General features: G+C 37.1%; 1 protein-coding gene across 1 annotated transcript in view; it reads right to left on the bottom strand.

The window, feature by feature from the left end:
• Window positions 1-680: 680 nt before the first annotated feature.
• The window catches only part of LOC121312881 (ubiquitin-conjugating enzyme E2 E1), a 28,117-nt gene continuing 7,103 nt past the window's right edge, over window positions 681-21,694 (bottom strand). The window contains exons 4-6 of the mRNA XM_041244759.1: window positions 5,140-5,272; window positions 1,994-2,141; window positions 681-825 (exon numbers count right to left, since the gene is read on the bottom strand). Of these exons, the coding sequence (XP_041100693.1) occupies window positions 728-825; window positions 1,994-2,141; window positions 5,140-5,272 (379 nt within the window). The 3' untranslated portion in view covers window positions 681-727. The remainder of the gene's footprint in view (window positions 826-1,993; window positions 2,142-5,139; window positions 5,273-21,694) is intronic.

Raw genomic sequence — 21,694 nt, 5'->3', positions numbered from 1 at the left:
ATTATTGCTAAATCATTTTAAACAACACACACTTTATAAAGGTCTTGTGGAAAGGGCTTGACATGACCAAACACATTGGCAGATTAAGGGATTTCATAATTTACTTACATTATTTATTGTGAAATCAATGCCTAGTGATATTTGCATGACATTGTCTAATAAGGCAAAACAAACTTTGTTTACTCATTTCTAAAATGTTAATTATTGTACTTAAGACAAAACCATTAGTAGAAACTTCTCCCAAGACCACTGTTTTGCTCACAAGAACAGGACATCTGCAAGACATTTAAGCACACAATAGGATATACTGTATGAATCACTACAAAAAAACACAAAACAAAACAAAAAACATACCACAAGAGGTTTTGGTGTCAAGAGACTTTATTGAAGTTTCACAGTGAAAACTGAAGCTTTAGGGAAAACATGCAATTTACCATTTATAAGCAGATGAAATAATGTAGAATGCTAATATTGCAGCCAAAAAATAACAATAACCATTAAAACAAAAAAAAAAAAAAAAAAAAAAAAACACAACACTTAATAATACTGAATATTGGTAAAAAAAAGATGGACATGTACCAATGAAATTTAACTTACAACAGTCAACAGTCCTCAGGAAATAAGACAGAAATAATGAGGTTGGGGATGTTCAGGGGGGGGGGGGGGTGGCAGGGCCTCCCAAAATCCAACCAGCCCCATTCATTACAATAACACAGAACGCTATAAATTATGTGGCATATCTCTTGGTCCACTGTCTGGCTATTCGGTCATGTTCTGCTCTGTTGGTCATGTATTGAGTAGCAATGCTTCCAACGAGAGGATCAGCTGTAAAGAACCAAAAGGAAAGTTGGAATTAGAGACTCAATGGTAACTACCTCATGAGGGGACTATTAAAAAGCACTCTGTTCAGCTTAGCACAGGTCCTGCAGGGGCTATATATGGCAAAGCTGGATGATGCATTCCAAGACTGACCACGTTTGAGAATTTGCTATATTTGCTTTATAGAGATTAACCATGTTCATTAGCTGGAGTACACAAACCCAGGTTTTTTTTTTTTTTTTTTTTTTTAAAGTAGTATTACTTCAGCTCTAGGGCTCACCAATTTCAAGAACCTTCATGGACCATTTTAACAATTTTCAAAATAACTAATTTAAGGAGTTTTACCATTTTCAATGTTGACAACTAATAACCAACTGTAAAAATAAAGCTTTGCATTAACATTTTTTTTTAAACTGTACAATACCAAAAATCTAAATTATACTCGCTTTGAATATAAATAAGCTCTGGACCAGTAAACTTTCTTATTCAGTCACACCGAGTCAGTTCTGGTACCTCTAACTGCCGAGCGTAGATGAGACAAATGTATTTATTAAAAAAAGGAAAAAAAATAAAATTAAGAAGCTTTAAGAAACCAGGCTTTGCACACCCCCCCCCCCCCCCACCCACAACATTAATTGATGCAGCATCAACATTTCATCTATAGTGCTGTCATGAGATACCTGCACATTTCAAACTGAAGTATAAACTACAACTTCCTAATGTATTCTTCAATTTAAATGTGCATGACGGAATAGGGCTGTAAACAAAGTCATGTCGCTACAAGGGCCAAATTAGAAAGCATTTGGCTCCCCCTTCCACCGTTTCTCAACAACTTGGTGTCCTTTCATCCATGTTCAAGTTGAGAGCTACACAAGAGCAAACTTGGGAGGAAGCCCAGCAATGAGCACACAAGCATGCTGTGCCTTGTCCGGATGAGAAAGGAGCCACTTTCAAATGGCTGTTAACCACCAACACACAGGCGAGAATGAGGAAAGGCCCTTCATGTGTGTGTGCCTTCACCCCACTCCCACTGCCAAGGGCAGTTTAAGGGATGAAAAAACATTATTTAGATTTGTATTTCCTATGGTAAATAAGCATTATCCATAGACATGAAAGCAAACTGAACTGTTCACACAATTTCCCATTTTGCTCCTAAGTTCTATGTAATTCTTACCAGGGTTACAGTCTGTAAGGAGCGAGCAGATAGATAACAGAACCTTGGCGATTGTCAGTGCTGGGCTCCAGTTGTCTTTTAGGATATCCAGGCAGATCACTCCCTGGCTGTTAATATTACAGTGGTAAATTCTTGTCCGGAAGGTCACCTGGAGAAATCCACAGATAATTATTACACACTTATCCCTGAACCAGCTGGCTTGGGGTAGTGGGGTAGTTAGGGTTTGTGTATATGGAGGATGATTTCCATAAGCAAATTTGATAGAAAATCGTAGAATACAGATCTGAACTGAATTTCAAAGCAATATTTAAGTATACAACAATTATATTAGTATATGGAAATGGAGAAAGAACAAAAACAATTATACATCAATGGCTATAGTATTAACCCCCCCCCCCCCTCCCAGTAACTTCCTCCGTGTTGGTTGGAAGTCACATTAGCTTACAGATCAAGGTCACCGACAAATTTTGCTCGAGATTTATTTGACAAAACAAGTATTAAGATTGATTTGCAAAGGCATGAGATATGGTCTGATGTTAAAACAGATGTTGGCACAAATTCTTTAGAACATACACCAATCTTAACTATTTTTTACTTTACATATAATAAATTGTGGTCCAATAATGAAGGTTTCAGTATGTTGATGCAATCTATACATCCACAGGGCAGGCTTCTGATCCATTCCCATTCTTCAGCCAGTGATGTCACGTGGAGGGTTGAATGCTGGTGAGCACGATGTCCTAGGATTATAGGTCTGGACTTCTCGCTGGCTTGACCATAATCTCTGTAGTATCCTGGTCAAAGATAATACAGGACAATCCTGGCAGTATGAAAATGGGCATCATCTTGCATCAGAACAAACTCGGGGTCAATTGCACTAGCAAATGGTCTTACTACAGGGTCCAAGACTGTGCCTATGTATCATAGAGCTGTAAATCTGCACTCTGGAAGCGGAGTACGATCAGAATAACTTCCAGTGCAGATGCCTCCCCACACCACAAATGAGACCCTCATATTCAACGATGCTGAATTGAGTAAATCATTCTCCTCAGGATACTCGAACATATCAATCTTTTCTGGACTCATCAGTGAACATGCTGAATATTGGAGCTGCCAGTTCTACTGATCAAGGCAGTAATCCAGGGTCTCTTCTGTGTTGTGGGGCGATTCGAGGAGATGTAGCTGGTCTTGACCTCAAACCAGACTTGCAATCCATTTAGCTCAGTTTGGTCACTTATGAGGAGTAATAAAATGGATATTGAGCCCATGTGCAATGGGCTGGTGATTCCTCAGTGCTCCGTTGTGTAGATATCGGCTATCACATGGTGTGGTTGACATCCCCTCCCAAGCATTGTCTAGGACACTTAGTATACAAACTGATAATGTGTCCAATATCTGGAAAAAGAAGGGGTCACAGTGAATTGACCAGACAAGTCTTTGTGCATCCCCAGATTCCAGCATTTGAACAAGTCAAGCAGTCTGGACTTCAGTCAAAAATCTTTGTCACTATCTGGCATCATGTGAAGCCAGAATTCCCAACACCTGACATGTTATCCCTTGACCAGCCACTTGACTAATAATCCAATCTGAAGTCTAAATGGGGGCACCTGTTTAAGGTGAGCAGCCAGTGCAAAATGCATCTCTACAGCTGTCACAATTTACTGAAGAACATGTACAGTAAAAAGTCTACGCCTGAAGGTTTTTGACAACATAGCTACGTTGTTATTTTTGCCACACTTCATGGTTGCACTTTTAAATAAAAATGTAATTTTAAGTGGACACTTGAGTACCCTCTTGTGGTCCTAGCTGAGCATTGCATCAGTAAGTTAAGTGAACTTAAATAAAAATACACTACAGTTCTGTGTGTTTCAATTTTCAGGTTTCATTGGTTCACTTTAAATATGAAACAAATGTCGTTTAGTTTCAATTGATGAGCAATTTCTACAAATCAGTTACTAACTATAGTGATCAAAACTTGCCATCTTAAAGTCTGGTGAACTAAAAGTTTAAAATAAATCAGAAGACAATTTACAATAAATTGCTTCTTTGAGTCAGGCTGTGTGTAATGCAAAGAAATGCGAAGAAAAGGCATGCATGCAATCTAGTGGGAGGAGGTTACTCATAGTAATTCCCTCCATTATCAAGTGTACCTGTGTGTGTTCTGTTGATTATAAGCCTCAATACTTTTCACTGCACAAACATTCTTTGGAGACAGGCCTTTCCAGCAGTGTTGTAAAGCAGGAGGATAATTTGACAAAAGCAATACTGTTTGACATCAATAAATGAAAATGCACTTATTTAATGTCTCAAGCCATTTACAACCTGTACGACAGGTACAGGGTCCCGTGACAAATACAGTAGACATATTTAAATAAGCAAATGGATTCCTTACAAGCACTGGGTCTACAGATTATTTGAAGAGAACATAAATGAGGTGATCTCAGGCTTATCCTCCATCAGTGCTAACAAAACAGGTAGCATCAACAAAAAAAAAACCAGAACAGACATGAAGTTATTCCTGGTTTATTTACAGGATTACCCGGTACCAATGGGTGCTACAGACACTGTTAGATCCCCAAACCCATTATGTTCCGTCAATGCCCACAGAATATGGTAATCCATCACGGAGAAGGGATATATTTGTGTTCCTGTGTACTTATTTAGCACGGTTGCAAAATTCATGATCAAGACCTTGTTGATACATAGAATCACTTGTGATGGAGTGAAGGGTTCCAGGGCACATGATGTGATGATGCAACAAACCTGTGTAACGCAAGCCCCAATTGGCGAGACTGTGTCAAGCTGGTCAAAATAACCACTCTCGTGAACTAAACCTAAATTATTTTTTAAATTCTAAATTCGCCAAAAAAAAAAAAAAAAAAAAAAAAAAAAAGGGAAAAAAAAAGGAAAAAAAAGTTGGTGTAATTTTAAATCACTGAGATAATGGATTGGCCCACCTCAACTGGAATCACACCATCTCAACTGTTTGCATATTGTCTAGGTTGATTAATCGATTACAGAGTTTAGAAACCAATATTAAAATGGCAGTTGCCACCCCATAACACTTCTGACCACATTTCATGTTGTGCAAAAAAGTGCAATTAAGGGCGTTAGAAAGCAAACTGAAGCACTGGAAAGGTTCTTACCTTGGGTGGTTTGAAAGGGTAGTCAGGTGTGAATGTGATGTCCAGGAAGAAGACGCCTCCCTCATACACTGACCCAGGGGGTCCCAGGATTGTCGACCTCCATTCATAGATGTTATCTCCCTTAGGACCAGCACTAGGAAACAAAAACAAAAAACTAGATGCTGGTAACACCAACATGAGTATATGTGCAAAATCCAAAGCAAGATGTGTATCAAGTGACTAATGTGTCACAAAAGGAGGAATGACAAAAATGCAAAAAAATGCCTGCCCTTTAAATAAACTGTGGGTAGTGGTTCTGATTTGGGTGCCAATTAAGTGTTCAGAAAATGTTCAAAGCCAGTTTGAAAGGTGCATGCCATGCAGAACCAGACGGAATTGTAAAAAGTCAAGAGAAGTGAATGGATGTGAGCTACATGTAGACACCTTGCATTAAGAGCTGGCAGCAGAGTGACAAGGCTGACCACATAATGGCAGCAAAGAATCTGAGAAAATAAAGATACTGAGAAAGCAAGAATAGTTTAACAATACAGACAGGATTTGCAACCAATAAGCAGAAAATAGCTGCTACTGAAATATTCTCAACACTCACACTCACACTCACTGGAGTCCAAATAGAACAAAAACAATTGGCAAAAATATTTTAAAACATGACTTAAAACAAAACTGGCCTAGCATTTGAACTCTAATCTACTGTTTGACAATCTTTGACAGTGTTGATGCAATTCATTAAGCACAAAGCTGGTCAAAACTACCAGACATGCCCCTCATCATTGCCTAGCTATGTTTCTGGAATGAAGTTCTTTATTTATTTATTTTTTAAAAACACCCCTCTTTGAAAAACTATACAGAAAAAAAGACTTAATTATCCTGCATTTAACAGATCAACATCCATCTTTTCACAGAACACCACTGCTCATAATCCCACATTTAAAAACTGAATGTAAAACTCTCACTTCACAGTAACTGCTACAGGAACTGCCACACCATATCATTTGCACATATTCAAATGTATGGGGCCAGGCTGTTAGACATGCCTGTTTGTAACAGCAGCTTATTACAGCAACACAAATTCATTTAATTTTAATTTAGATTTGATTATCAAGTTGTTTTTGTTAACAAATCAGTTACTTTTGCCCATGTTCTGCACTGCGTCCAAAATCAATCACAAAAGAGTTGCTATAACCAACATTAAGTTGAAAAAACACAACAAGCCTTATAAGCCCAGCTGATAAGTGGACTTAGATTAGTGGTTCTCAGCCCTGGTGCTAGGAACCCACAGTCCTGCTGGGTTTTGTGCCAACTGAGCTCTCAATTACTTAATTGAACCCTTAACTGAACTAATAACTTGCTTAATTTTACTTTAATTGATTAGCTTACAAAATGTTGGGAAATTCAAGTTCCTTACATGAATTTTATATTTAACTTGAAATCCCCAACTCTTTAAAAATAAAAGCTCTGATTAGTTCAATTAAGGGTCCAATTAAGTAATTGAGCGCTCGGTTGGAACAAAACCCAGCAGGACCATGGGTCCCCAGGACCAGGGCTGAGAACCACTGGCCTAGATTACTACAGCTGTTCAAAATTGCAAAAAATGTTACACATTGCAGGTTGGTTTGATGTATATGCTGTTAGCTGCGATTAAACTAACAGGATCAATCCTAGAATGCAATTTGGTTAGAATGCTTATCAAAAAAATCAACTTTCTGCACTTCAGGGGGTGGGGGGGGAGGGGGCTCCTAGTACACAAGCAATACCCTGAACACTTTTTAAATTTTCATATAAATAACTGCTTTTACTCATGAGAATGTTTTCTTAATAGACAAACAGTAAAGAGACTTACTGTAAAGACTTACTGTAAACTGAAAACACTACTTTCCATGTATTATGCAAAAGACCACAGGAAACTAAATTACATCATTATGCTGTGCAAGAACAGACCACAAAAAAAGCAAACATGACAGGTGCCTATGGCTACAGTCTATCACTTTCTATTTTCATTACCATATTATTATCAATAATGAAAGTCTCAAATGAGAATGTTCTTCTGTCCCTACAACAAAATAACGTCCCATTTTTATTGAGCATGTTCTTGTCTATCAAACAGCAGCTGAAGTCAAAACATAAAACACAATAATGCAAGTACTAATGAAGAGCTAGTAGGGTGGTGGATAGAGGAACAAGCATGGAGTCTTTCAATTCACAAGAGTAATCCTCAATCCACCTGTAATACATTCACAAACATTACTGCTAGAATATACTAGTATTGATGGCACAGTTTAATGGCCCTGTCCACACTACATACTTAAACCGTTTTAAAGTGCTAAATATGGTTGTATCTTGCTCTTGTACTGTAATTCTGTAATATGTATTTTTTGTATACAACTGTAAGTTGCCCTGGGTAAGGGTGCCTGCTAAGAAATTAATAATAATAATAATAATAATAATAATAATAATAATAATAATAATAATAATAATAATCCTTTACGCACGCATGGTTTGTCAAAATCAGGTTTGCAGTTGTTGGTCAGTCTAATCCCACATGGGCAGCCCCCGGAAAAAGCAGAGAAAACCTTTCAATGGCCAAGTGAGACCGTTAGGAGCCAAATGAAGCCGAAAAAAGGGTGTATCTGACAGCCCCATGCACCCAAGAGATAACACGGACACAAACAAAGGAGATAGCTGCTTCTGCATCCAGAGCTCAAAGAATATCATGGACATTTGCAGAGCTTTTTGAGATGCTACAGTAATAAAATAATGACATGGATTGCATTATTGAGGAGGTTGGTGATAAAAACAAGTGACCAGAGAGGATTTATCAGTATGCATGTCTTTAAAGAGGTATGTGAAAAATACAGCGAACAAGTGGTGGGGCTTGGCTGGAGATGCAGTACCAAGTGTCCTTTTGCAATTAGTTCTCTAGTTCTCCTCCTCTGCTTTCAATCCCTCCCCCCCCCCCACCACAGCTGTGTTTCGTATTGACACAACATTTAACCAGTCGGAGAGCTGAAGGGCGGGTTTTCTCTGTTAAGCACCTAGAGAGGCTAAAACGTTAAAAATGACTTAAAAAAATAACCGATTATTAGCCGGCAATTGGCGCAATCCTCCGCTTAATATTATATTTGCACCGACTACGTTATTAAAAACGAGAGAAATAACAGACCTGACAGTGGATGTTGTTACACAAGATGTTAGACCTGTTAACATTGTGGAGGGAGCAGCACTTAATATGATCGCAACTCCTGCTCGGGGCTACGCAATGCCCTGTCGAAAGACAATTTCTAAATTGATTACTCTGAATCACGAACGTGCAAAAGAAAAGCTTAGACAAGATTTATCTGAGGAGTGCGATTCACTGTCCATCACCACTGATGTTATGGACAAGTATGGCACAGGAAGCCTTTTTAACTGTGACCTGTCATTACATAACGCGAGGCTGGGAACTTCAATCAAAAGCACTAGCAACAAGAAAATTATGACAGGCACACCGCTGTGAATTTAGCAGAAGCTATCAATCAAATCAACATAGAATTTGGGGCGAGTGTGCGCTGTGCAGAGCACAATATAAACCTATGCATTCAGAACAGTTTGGAGGATGTTCGATCTGTACACACATTAGTGGAAACAGCAAGAAGACTGGCTGCACAGTTTAAAAAAAGCAAGTTGCAAAGAGTGCCACTAAAGTTAATACAGGATGTGCAAACAAGATGGAACACAGTATATTATATATGTTTAAACATCTGTTTGAGTTGAAGTGGCCAGTAATTGCAGTTTTGTCAAAGCCCGACTTGACAAAAAAAAAAGTCTGATGCCGCTACTTTAGTTCTAACTACTGAACTGTGGAAGCTAATGGCAGAGGCACCCCCTCTACTTCAGCCATTTGAATTAGCTACAGTACTGTTAAGCACAGAGAAAAACAATACATCTAGTTCCATGTACCCAGTTGCGTCAGGGATAAAATACAGACTGAGCGAAGTTCCCATTGAAACCTGTGAAGGGGACACAACACATACATTGCTAAGTCCAAAAGCACAAAGCTTGTGAGAAACTACGGTTTTAATTTATCACAGCAATTCCCTTTACATCAACTGAATGACCCAGGCGACGAAGTTATGCCACTGCTTTTTGCAGCATTCCTTGATCCCCGATTTCACAATCTGGACTTCCTAATCATAACAAGCCAAACCAAGCTAAACTAAGACAGAACAAGCCTTTGTATTGCTATTTCGTGGATGGCAGCAAACAGAGATGACCTCCAAGGAAAACCTAATCAGACAAGAAGTGATAACATACACCTCTGAAACTCTATTAAATGTTACTGAAGATCCACTGCTATGGTGGAAAAATAACCAGACACGTTTTCCAAAACTAGCAACCAAGTATCCCAGCAACATCATTTTAATCAATTTAACCATTTGTGAGAGAAACTCACTGGGTATTTTTTATTTACATTAGAACATAGGAAATGTTTATTTTTACTCTAAAATTAGAAAGATCGCAGAAACATTTCATTTTTGTGCTCACATCAGATATCTGAAAACGTGTGTTTTGTTTATTCTCTAATATCGCATGTTTTCTTTTGTGTTATTGAAAAAAATATTCATCAGTGCATCGTCTCTAAGAAAACAATGCATCGATGGTAGAAAAACCACCATCGTCACAGCTCTAGTAGATTATTAAAAAAAAAAAAAAAAAATTAGAATTAAAAATGTAATAAATTCATGCATGTAATACAGCTGCATTGTATGAGGGGCAAGCTTCAAAATGTTGGCAGGCACTTTGCGTTGTAATTCCAGCTGTGGAGATCTGGAAAACATGAACCCGGGAGCTTCTTAGATCAGAGCAGACTGAAGGACTGAACATTACGGAGTTGCACCCCTTTCATGTGACCTGTGTACAGTTAGGTGTTTTGCTGAAATCCATTTCAGGCTTTCTTGCTGACTTCACATAAGCAACTATTTGTGGTTGCCTACAGAAAGAAATGTCACAGAGAAGTTTAAAAGAACTGAACCGGCACAAGATCAGAGAGAAATCTGAGAATTTATTTTTTTTTGCCAATTTGCTGCATCTGTTTAAAGTATGATGTTTAAAAGACAGTAAAAAGTCGAGCCATGTAGTAGCCAGGGTAGGTTAAGTTTAAGGGTTGACTGGTTACTTGTTCTTGTTGGGTACCATAGCTAGATGAAAGAAAGAAAAAGGAAAGAGACAGTCATTTAAATCTCCCTACTACTAGCTGACTATATTAAATATGTAAACAAAAAAAAAGCTCCCCTCGATTTAAGTTTGATATGAATTATGTTGATGCAGTTTTAAGAATTGTAATGAAAGCAGGACTTCCCTTCCCACTTTTCTAGAGCTTAGTGTTATGGTACAGAGAGCAGAGTTTGCAATATTGAAGAGAAAGTTAGAATTTTGCTTTTGTGGATTCTATTGCTATGTTGTTTTGTTCTTCGTTTTTTCGTCAGAAAAAAAAATCTGCTTGTGGTTTTAGTGTTTTTTTTTTTTTATTTTATTGTTTAACATTTCCTCTGTGACCTTCGTTTTGTTTAGTTGAGAGTCCTGAACCCTCAATAGAAAAAAGGTTTGAGAGCCCTGGTGCCGACATAGCCTTAGTGTTCTGTGAACTGTCTTGTGAGACTGTTCTCAATCACTCTTCAACATACTGTACAGGGAACAGCTATATTAGAGCGATTTTGAAATATTCTAAATGAAAACTTTCTACCAGAGACAGGTGGGCTGGTTATTCATATTCAGACCACAACTATCTAGAACTGACAACCATTAAAAAAGCTGAATATCAGCTTTCTATTACACACACACATACTACATTATACAGTTAAGGAAACGTTCATTACAAAAGTTCACCTCTTTAGACCCATTACATACAGCTGTTCATTTGGACTGGAGTTAAACCCTCAAAATGTAGTTCGACAATACAAATACTTCAGTCATCATGCCAACCCCTGCAGATATGAACTGGACAAAATGGCAACAAAGATATAGGCTACATTCAAAATGCAGAGCCTTATAGTGTAGCATAGCATACAGTATAATTACAAAAGAAATTCACTGTTAAAGTAATTGAAGCTAACAAAATATTTCCATAAATCCCACACATTTTGCACCCATTAGCTACACAGGTCTCAAGTGTGCAGTTTAAAAAATATATACACTGCAGCAACATGTAGGCCTATTTTTCACTTAAACACTGGGTTAAAGAGAGTTGAAATGCCTTTCAGTATTCACAGGATATCCGTTACACTTGAACAATTTCACCTAAGCATATTACTGGCTAAAAGCATGTCAGTCAATAGGGAAAGCAGCTGGTTGGTTTTGATGGGAAAGAAGCTATTGCAGGGGTGGGAAAACCACAAGGTAAAATGATCAAGCAAGCACAACTAACTAAAAGATACACAGGCAAGAATTAAAACCAACAAACAAAAAAAAAAAATGTAAGCCTATCCACCCCAGTATGATCACTATGATTTAAAAAAAAAAAAAAAAAAAAAAAAAAAAAAAAAAAAAAACACAAAATGTGGGGATCACACAATGTATTATATTTTTATAGCGTATGAATACTGTTTACAAAAGAATGGCACTTAGAGTATATAGTAAATTTTTACATGGTCACTTTCACACTAGTGTCTACACAAACCGCAACCAAGTGTATGAAATATATGCTGCTCAGATATGTTATAAAACTGCAAATTAACTCACCACTGAGCGCATGTACATAAGACGTAATACTGTACACCACTGGTAACATGCTTTTGTCCAGAGTTCTTAGATTTAGTTTTAATGTAAGTTTCCACTATTGAAAATGTTAACTCTGGCACACAAGACAGATTGTGATCACTGTAACTAACGTTAGCCGCCATGACTGTTTTGCTTTAACCCTGCTAGCTTTGTTCTGGATTGGCTCATGCATATTCAGGATCAAAATGAGGAGTGCTTTACGGTCACCACTTGCTTACCAGGAGATTTTAGATTTGGCTTGGCAAGCTTTAGATCTTCATTTCAGGCATGTTACAAGTTGTGTTGCAGTTTTATTTATATTTATAAATCATATCAAAGCGTACAGTTGTGTAAATTAGGCTAATGACTAGCCTAAGGAGGATGCACTAAGCTTCTGTTCATCCGAGTTTCACTGGCAAGGAACTCTAGGCTCAAAATGTAATCTGAGCTAAACAAACATTGAAAAAGAAAAAAGAAGCATGTGCGTAAACACTTCCTAACAGCAGTGCTCCCTAGACAATTCACTACAAAGGCTGGCTGAGACAAGTGTCTGCAGAAAGAGAGAGGGGCAGGTTCAAAGGGGAGAACAGAACTATTTATCAAAGTTAAATTTAAGTCCAGCTGATGTTCAGGATCCTCATACAGTAGGATGAAGAATCAGTTTAGTTACACATTTCTAATTTCTACATGCTATACTACTGTTGGAAAACATGGATTGAGAATTGATTAGGGGTTTGCTACGCATGTGGACTAGCAGAGCTATACTGGTGTTCTTTTCTGAAAAGAGACTAATATTGCAGATAGCAGACTGTTTGGTTCAAATTGCATGTACTGCTAACCACTGATAGAGACGATGCGTCTACAAACTGCCCAACAATGACTGCAAGCTAATGAGATAACAATGCTGTGGACTAGAAGGGAACAGGCTCTAGACTTCAGAGAGATCAAAAGAGATAATCCCACTAGCATCAATGGGGGTCGCAAGGAGATAACAAAAGGCAGATGTATGGACCTTTTGTCTCCAGGAGTGTGAAGAATGCACTGAGTTCAGAGGTTGTCACACTAGACCACACACACAGACACACACACATTAACACTCACACAATAAATTAAATTACCTTGACCATTGGTTAATGTCAGAGAAAGGGGAGGTGGACCATCTATACAGAAGGGTATTTAATGTCACGCAAGCATTGTAATTTGGAGTTCTGTATGTCCTGTACCTGGGACCAGACTCCCTGCATATTTCAATAAACCTGGCAACTGATTGAAGAAACGGACTCTGTGCATTTTCTTGAATCTACTTACTCACCATCTATTTTTTAAGTACTTCAACTACTATTTTTGTTTTAAATTTACATGACTTAAAATATTTTCATGCCTATTGATATTTTATAGTTTTCAAACATTTTGTAAAAAAAAACCCCAAAAACAAAGAGAAACAGATGATTGAGGATAGCCAGTTTACCTTTTCACTGCTCTTCTGCAGCTTCTACACTGTGAATAAAATGTTTGGAGATGAAGCTTATTCACATATCCTTTTCCTTTCAAACATACATGAGCCATTAGAAAAAAATTAAGATATATATATATATATATATATATATATATATATATTCCTATATCCACACAAGACATTGGAGACTGCTTGCGAGATTTAAAAATGAGATTACAATTAGGAATGAAGGCTTGCTTGCTGGATTTAAAGCTTTACTGCAAACCAAATAATTTAAACCGAATTGCAAATTGTGGCAAAACGTAAAAAAATGCCTGAAACCCCGAAAGAATGTGCCCGTGACCATAAGCATTTCGTTGTGGAAGACAGTAAAGGAAAGAAGGTACAACTGTCGAGTTACTACTATACCTATTTAGACATTAAAAAAAAAAAAAAAATGTTCCAAGCATTTTGGGAAATAAATGAAAACACTAATTTCATATAGCATATAAAAAGCGAAAACCCTGAAAAAAAAAAAGACTTACATAAAACTCGAAAATACCTAAAAAATAAGCATAAAAATAGAAGCCCTAAAGGTCCATATGCTGAGAGCACAACAACATTACACCGTTATACTGAAGGGTTGTTTTCTTGACACCATTTACAATAATAAATCATCAGCTTTATCCTAACATCCTTTAACATGTTGCTGCATAAACCAGCGTCTGAACTGGTCTTTCAATAACCAATGGGCATCAATTCAAGCTGAACTGTGAATTCTTAATTAGCACAGAATACCCTTTTTTGTTAAAATGTGTTTTGTTAGTAAGCGATGCAACACTGCGTTACAAAACTAGGCAACACCCAAAGGTAATCCGGAAATCCGCCACCGCTGTCCTGGGAATGGACAAAGCTTTCCGATACACACTGCGGCTGCCATATACTTCAGAAACATTTCTTCAGAGATTTTATAATTTAACTAACACCAGTCTGCAGTCTTTACCAAATAACTTTGCAAAGGACCATATGGACAGCTGGAAATAATTAATCAAAACGCATGGCTGAAGATGTGGTGCACACGGGAAGGCTTCACCTATCTTGATCATTGGACCACATTCTACAACGAGGACTATCTGTATAGACGGGATGGACTGCACTTAAATAACAAGGGAACCGGTCTACTTGGAGAAAAGATCCTCGAGCAGGTTCAGAAGCATTTAAACTAGAAAGGAAGGGGGGAGAAAACAACAAAAAAACGGAAGGGAGACCGCATCAAAACAAGAACAACAACTCAGGTAAGACAACCATTAAATGTATTTATCTAAATGCTAGAAGTATCAGAAACAAAATTCTAGAACTTGAAGCTACTGCACTAACAGGTAACTATGATGTGATAGGTGTTACTGAAACTTGGTTGTCTGAGAGTGACGGGGACAAATATAATATTTGTGGGTATACACTGTATAGGAAAGACAGGCAGGATAGAAGAGGAGGAGGGGTAGCGCTATACATAAGAAACAGTCTTGAAGCCCAGGTGTTAAACCTGGACAAAGAAAATAAAACCGAATCAATATGGGTCAGAATAACAGACAAAAATTCAAAGGGCATAATAATAGGAGCATGCTATAGACCGTCAGATTCAGACGGTGAGCACAATAATCTGTTATACAATGACATTGGAAATGTGTGTAGCAAAGGAGAAGCCATACTAATGGGGGATTTCAACTTCCCCAAATAAAATGGGAAAACCCGGTGGGTAGCATGAAGGATGAAATAGAAATGGTGGAAATGACAAATGACTGCTTCCTAACACAATTTGTCAAGGCACCGACTAGAGGGGAGGCATGCCTTGATTTAGTCTTTTCAAATAACGAAGATAGAATAACTAAAACAGAGGTCAGAGAACCACTGGCAAACTCAGACCACAACATGGTCTCATTTGAAGTGCTTTTTAAAACCCCAAAAGTAATGACTAAAGCTAAGGTTTACAATTTTAGAAAAGCAAACTATGAAGGTATGAAACAGAGACTAACAGAAGTAGATTGGAGTAAAATAGAGAAAACACCCACAGAAGAAGGATGGTTGTTCTTCAAAAATGTAGTACTAGAGGCGCAAAACAATTACATCCCTAAAGTAGACAAATCTAAATGTAAAACTAAATTGCCAAAATGGTTTAATAGATCAATTAAAAAAAATATTCAGCGAAAAAAGGCACTTTATAGAGCATTAAAAAAGGACCAAAAAGAAAGTACGCAGAAAGAGTACACAGAACTGCAAACGCAAGTCAAAAAGGAAGTTAGAAAGGCCAAGAGAGAAATAGAAATGAACATTGCTAAGGGAGCTAAAACCAATTCCAAAATGTTTTTCCAATATTACAACAGCAAGAGAACATTCAAAGAAGAGATTAAATGTTTAAGAGATACAAATGGCAAAATTGTAGATGAAAAAAAAAAAATAGCAAATATATTAAATGATTACTTTTCACAAGTTTTTACAAAGGAAGATACTGACAACATGCCCCACATGTCATCCAGTTCCTATCCAGTTTTAAATAACTTTAGCATAACTGAGGCAGAAGTGTTAAAGGGACTAGGAGCTCTTAAAATAAACAAATCCCCTGGGCCGGATGAGATCCTCCCAGTAGTACTCAAAGAAATGAAAGAAGTAATTTACAAACCGCTAACCAAGATCATGCAGCAGTCTCTTGACACAGGGGTGGTACCGACAGACTGGAAAATTGCAAACGTAATACCGATCCACAAAAAGGGAAACAAAACTGAACCAGGTAACTACAGACCAGTAAGCCTGACTTCTATTATATGCAAACTTATGGAAACTATAATAAGATCCAAAATGGAAAATTACCTATATGGTAACAGGGTACTGGGAGACAGTCAACATGGTTTTAGGAAAGGGAGATCGTGCCTAACTAACTTGCTTGATTTTTTTGAGGATGCAACATCGATAATGGATAATTGCAAAGCATATGACATGGTTTATTTAGATTTCCAGAAAGCTTTTGACAAAGTCCCGCATAAAAGATTAATTCTCAAACTGAACGCAGTTGGGATTCAAGGAAACACATGTACATGGATTAGGGAGTGGTTAACATGTAGAAAACAGAAAGTACTGATTAGAGGAAAAACCTCAGAATGGAGTGTGGTAACCAGTGGAGTACCACAGGGATCAGTATTAGGTCCTCTGCTATTCCTAATCTACATTAATGATTTAGATTCTGGTATAGTAAGCAAACTTGTTAAATTTGCAGACGACACAAAAGTAGGAGGAGTGGCAAACACTGTTGCAGCAGCAAAGGTCATTCAAAATGATCTAGACAAGATTCAGAACTGGGCAGACACATGGCAAATGACATTTAATAAAGAAAAGTGTAAGGTACTGCACGCAGGAAATAAAAATGTACATTATAAATATCATATGGGAGGTACTGAAATTGGAGAAGGAATCTATGAAAAAGACCTAGGAGTTTTTGTTGACTCAGAAATGTCTTCATCTAGACAATGTGGGGAAGCTATAAAAAAGGCTAACAAGATGCTCGGATACATTGTGAAAAGTGTTGAATTTAAATCAAGGGCAGTAATGTTAAAACTGTACAATGCACTAGTAAGACCTCATCTTGAATATTGTGTGCAGTTCTGGTCACCTCGCTATAAAAAAGATATTGCTGCTCTAGAAAGAGTGCAAAGAAGAGCGACCAGAATTATTCCGGGCTTAAAAGGCATGTCATATGCAGACAGGCTAAAAGAACTGAATCTGTTCAGTCTTGAACAAAGAAGACTACGTGGCAACCTAATTCAAGCATTCAAAATTCTAAAAGGTATTGACAGTGTCGACCCAAGGGACTTTTTCAGCCTGAAAAAAGAAACAAGGACCAGGGGTCACAAATGGAGATTAGACAAAGGGGCATTCAGAACAGAAAATAGGAGACACTTTTTTTTACACAGAGAATTGTGAGGGTCTGGAATCAACTCCCCAGTAATGTTGTTGAAGCTGACACCCTGGGATCCTTCAAGAAGCTGCTTGATGAGATTCTGGGATCAATAAGCTACTAACAACCAAACGAGCAAGATGGGCTGAATGGCCTCCTCTCGTTTGTAAAGTTTCTTATGTTCTTAACTGCATCACATGCTGTAATAAAACTGTTTGAACAGCAGCAGCATGTCTTTCACAGCTGATGATTATTCCTGTTCTTATAGTAATAACTCTAAAATCAAGAATTACAGTAAAAAGCACAATGCACAAACTGGTTTTTTGAGCCGATTCCAATTACTGATATTCCATATCAACAGCTGGCAGGTATCTTCTGATTTTTGTATTATTATTATTATTATTATTATTATTATTATTATTATTATTATTAATAAAACTGTAATAGACTTCTGTCCACTTCAAAAATGACTTAAGCTTTAAACTGAACAAACATTTGAGTTGTTGTTTGTATTTTAATTGGTTACATTCTGCCAGAAGTGAATTTAGTATCACACTGTTAAATCAAATAGTATATGCCACGTTTACTGAAACAGAACTTAAATTAACAAAATATGTAGACATGCTACACAGAGTCCAGGGCAAGTGCTATTTTGTAACCCTGCTTTAATGAAATGTTAATTGTTTATGTCATGCACAAATGTTCTTTAAAAATATCCAAATGGTGACCATTTAACTCAATATAATACTGAGAAGAGAGGTTCTTCTTTCCAGTAAAGCATTCAGTATCTATATTTGTATCTGCTGTCAATAGAACTGAGTTTGGCTCCTGACTGAAGGCAATTGTCTCTTACTTTTCTTATTGAAACAGCACTCACTTAAAGTGCACTTAGTGTCACTGTCTGGTTACTGTCTGGACATGTGCTACTTTTACAAGAAAAGCATTCTATGATATAAATAAATTCTATATATTTCAATGAAATTCTGTTCTATACTGGTATTATTGAAAATAATTTAACTGAAATGTCCAGATGATAATTTATCGTAATAATAAATCAGGATATCATAATTTTCCACCAAACAATTAAAAGGGAATCTTGGCGAACTACAATTTAAAGAGAAACTCGATTTTGATAGATAAGGGCAAAATGCCCTGCGTATATACTGCAAAATACAGCCATTATAATGCACAGCACACAGACAACGTCTACTAATAACTGGAATGAATTAGCAATGGTTAAAGTGATTGTAAATTCCGGCAAGCTGTGCTCTAACCACCTGGAAGAATGATTGTTTCTTCATAAGAACAGAACATTTGAAATACTAAATAAAACAAAAACATGGACATTTTTTTCTATGTATTTCGAAGACCAGTGGGTGGGGGAATGCTGGATCAAACATTGAACAATATCCTTTTGCAATGTTTGGCACCAATTAACTATGGCTAATCCACATGAAAACAATGTGTATAACATATTTCCTCTGCAGTGCAAGTGAGCTCATGTTTTAGCTTTGGAAAGCTGGTATGGACCCCAAGTGAATAGTGCATGTGGTCTCAACATAATTCACATTGAGCAACAGTCAACATTACAATTCTAAAGCAAGGTATGGTCCACCTGGGAGAGGCCTAGCACGCACCTCAGTTCATTAGATGAAAACTGAGGAGCTTTGTGGGGAAGCAGGAATATAGTCCCCAGCAAACTGGATAACTGCCAGTGATATTTATCGCAGCAGCACTACACCCTCAAACACCATAAAAGGGAACACACCACACACACAATTTTGTGGTATAATCTGTTTATACTTTAAAACAAAAACCACCAGGCGCATTTTATGCAGAGAGAAATACTATTCATTTAAAGCTTAAAAATCATAGGAGTTGCTTCCTTTTTATTATAAAAAGAAGTTTAAAAAGATCAGACTCAGGATTTCAGCAATACTACTTTATTGAGGCAGATTAGGTCAGGTTCTTCAGAGAATGAAATGTCTCACTTCCTCAAAATGAATTCCTGTTGTCAAGCTTATAAATAGCAGGGGTTAAATTAATCCAAAGCCAGCAGAGAGTTAAAGTGTTTAAACAAAAATGTACATCCCAAATAACACACAAACCGTTTAACCGACAATTATATCACATTAAAAGTACTAATATCTTGACACCTGTACACTGTTGTAATTGAAGTGTTTGTGAAAATCAGTAACAAAACACTGGAAAAAAAGTCCATTAAATGGAGTCTATTAATTAAATGAAGTTGACGTTCTCACTGAAAATATCAGTTTAAAAATGGTAAACAGTTTCCAAACACACTTAGACAGCCCATAATGTTTTTCAAATAACTAGCCTAAATATGTAAATAACATTCTTGAACTTCACTTTACCAGTTCTCATATGCCAACTGAAAAGGATACGCATTTGTCAATGAAGTGTGGCAAATATGTCATTTTTCTGGAACAGTAGCCACAGAGAGTCATACTATGCCTATAGGTGCTGAATGAAAGCCAAACTACATCCTCGGGATGACATTACCAACAGCCGAATAGACCAACTGCACAGGAGCTGCATGCACTTTATTGTCCCACTTCTGTCATCTCAAAAAGGCAAAGTGTATGCCCTTTGATAAAATGTCTATTAGCATTACATTTCTGGTTGCAATGCAAAACAGAATCTGAAAAGTAGAGCATCATTACTGGCAGAACTCAGCTTAGTCACTTATTTGATTCGCTTCTCTGCTGCACCTTTAACCCAACTTTTCACAAACAACAAAACCACTAGTTTGCCTTTGTTTTACTTTGCTTTAACAATCAACCACACAGTTACTGGATTCACTTTAACGTTATCAAAAATAGTCTTCACCACGGATCACTATTCACCATCTAAAAATCAAAAGGTTACAGAGTATGATTGTTGTTTTCTTGGTGATTGCTGGACCCAAATCCACCAGATAAGGATTTCAAAAACCTAAACAAAAAGGCACTTATGCTTCTTACAGAAGATGCCTTTGCTTTTTTCTCTTACAAATTAACACAGAGGGTGTAGTAATTAACGTTTCTAGCATCCAGAGGCACTTAGTAGGTCACATATGTTGTGATGACACTTTCAGAGAACCACAGGAATCCTGAGTCGCTTGCAGTGCATTCCTCAAAGGCATTCTCCCCGGCAAAGCAAACAGGAGGCATTCCTTTATCATTATTAATGTGTACAGTGCTTCGTGTTTCACCAAGTGCAAAACTAAATATGGAGCTTTTTTTATACTTTTGTCAATAAACCGTAATTTACTACCAGTCAGCACCATGAAAAAATAGGTCACTGAGTTCTACATCCACAGAACATATCAATCTCACAACAAAAGCCAATATACAGGTTAATCAAAAACAGACAGTACACACACACACAATACAGTAAAATGCAATACACATTTTAATATAGTGCTCTTCATGCCAAGGCAAATAAGCTTACATAAAGCCTTGTATCAGCCGATTTTAAACAGCGTTTCTGAATCACCAGTAGATTAGCTTCCTGTGATCAAGGAAAGTCTGGAACAAAACCATGAAGGGCTGATTAGGTATAAATCTGAATTCTAAAATAAATAGGCCCGAGTCTTAACAGACTCTGTGTATGGATGCACCCAATATTAAGCGATTAGAGCAGACATGTCATTTACAACTGTTGCCAAATTATATTATTCCTCAAAATATGGTTTTATATATATATATATATATAAAATGGCTGCTCTGATTAAGATTAATCAGGCCGATTAATCAACTAACGAATTGATCGGCGACTCATTTTAACAATTAAAAAAAAATAATAATAATTGAGCTGAATTTTTAATTTTTTTTCACGTTATAAAAGGTCACCTATCCATCCTGTCTGCTTACCCGCCCTGATTACAGTTTCAGTAACGTCAGTCATGTGGACAGCGCCAATGCAAAAGACTATAGCAACTGTATTTACAATTTTTTTTTTTTTTTTTTTTTTTTTTTAAATTTCCCAACTATTTCCCAATTGGCAAGAGTACTGCTGTGACAGATATATATATATAAAAGTCTGCATCGAGATAAAAAAAAAGTTTGCATCGGACAGGTGCCGACATTCTTCGGAAGTAAACAATGAAACACTCCAGCGCATTATGCAGGTACTAGTACAGTTGTGTACAATTTAACTTCTGTGTTCTACTTTTCAATTTTAGTCTTAATTTATTTGAACAAATGAAAACAACCTGTATATTTTTTGTTTGTTTTATTGTAAACCCGCAACGCACTTGAAAATTACCTGACAATAATGCAGATCTGTAGCGCACTAATAGGTCTACCGAGTATCTTTATAAACAATGGTATTTAACCAGAGATCTTTTCAATGCTGGAAACGGGGGTGTCACAAAGACGGCTGCAGTGGATGATGTCAGACCAGAAACAGGAACCGGTTTTGTAATGGTGAAGGCGCTG

The sequence above is a fragment of the Polyodon spathula genome, chromosome 3, assembly GCF_017654505.1.
Source record: "Polyodon spathula isolate WHYD16114869_AA chromosome 3, ASM1765450v1, whole genome shotgun sequence".
Taxonomy (NCBI): domain Eukaryota; kingdom Metazoa; phylum Chordata; class Actinopteri; order Acipenseriformes; family Polyodontidae; genus Polyodon; species Polyodon spathula.
This window is presented reverse-complemented; position numbering and strand designations above follow the sequence as displayed.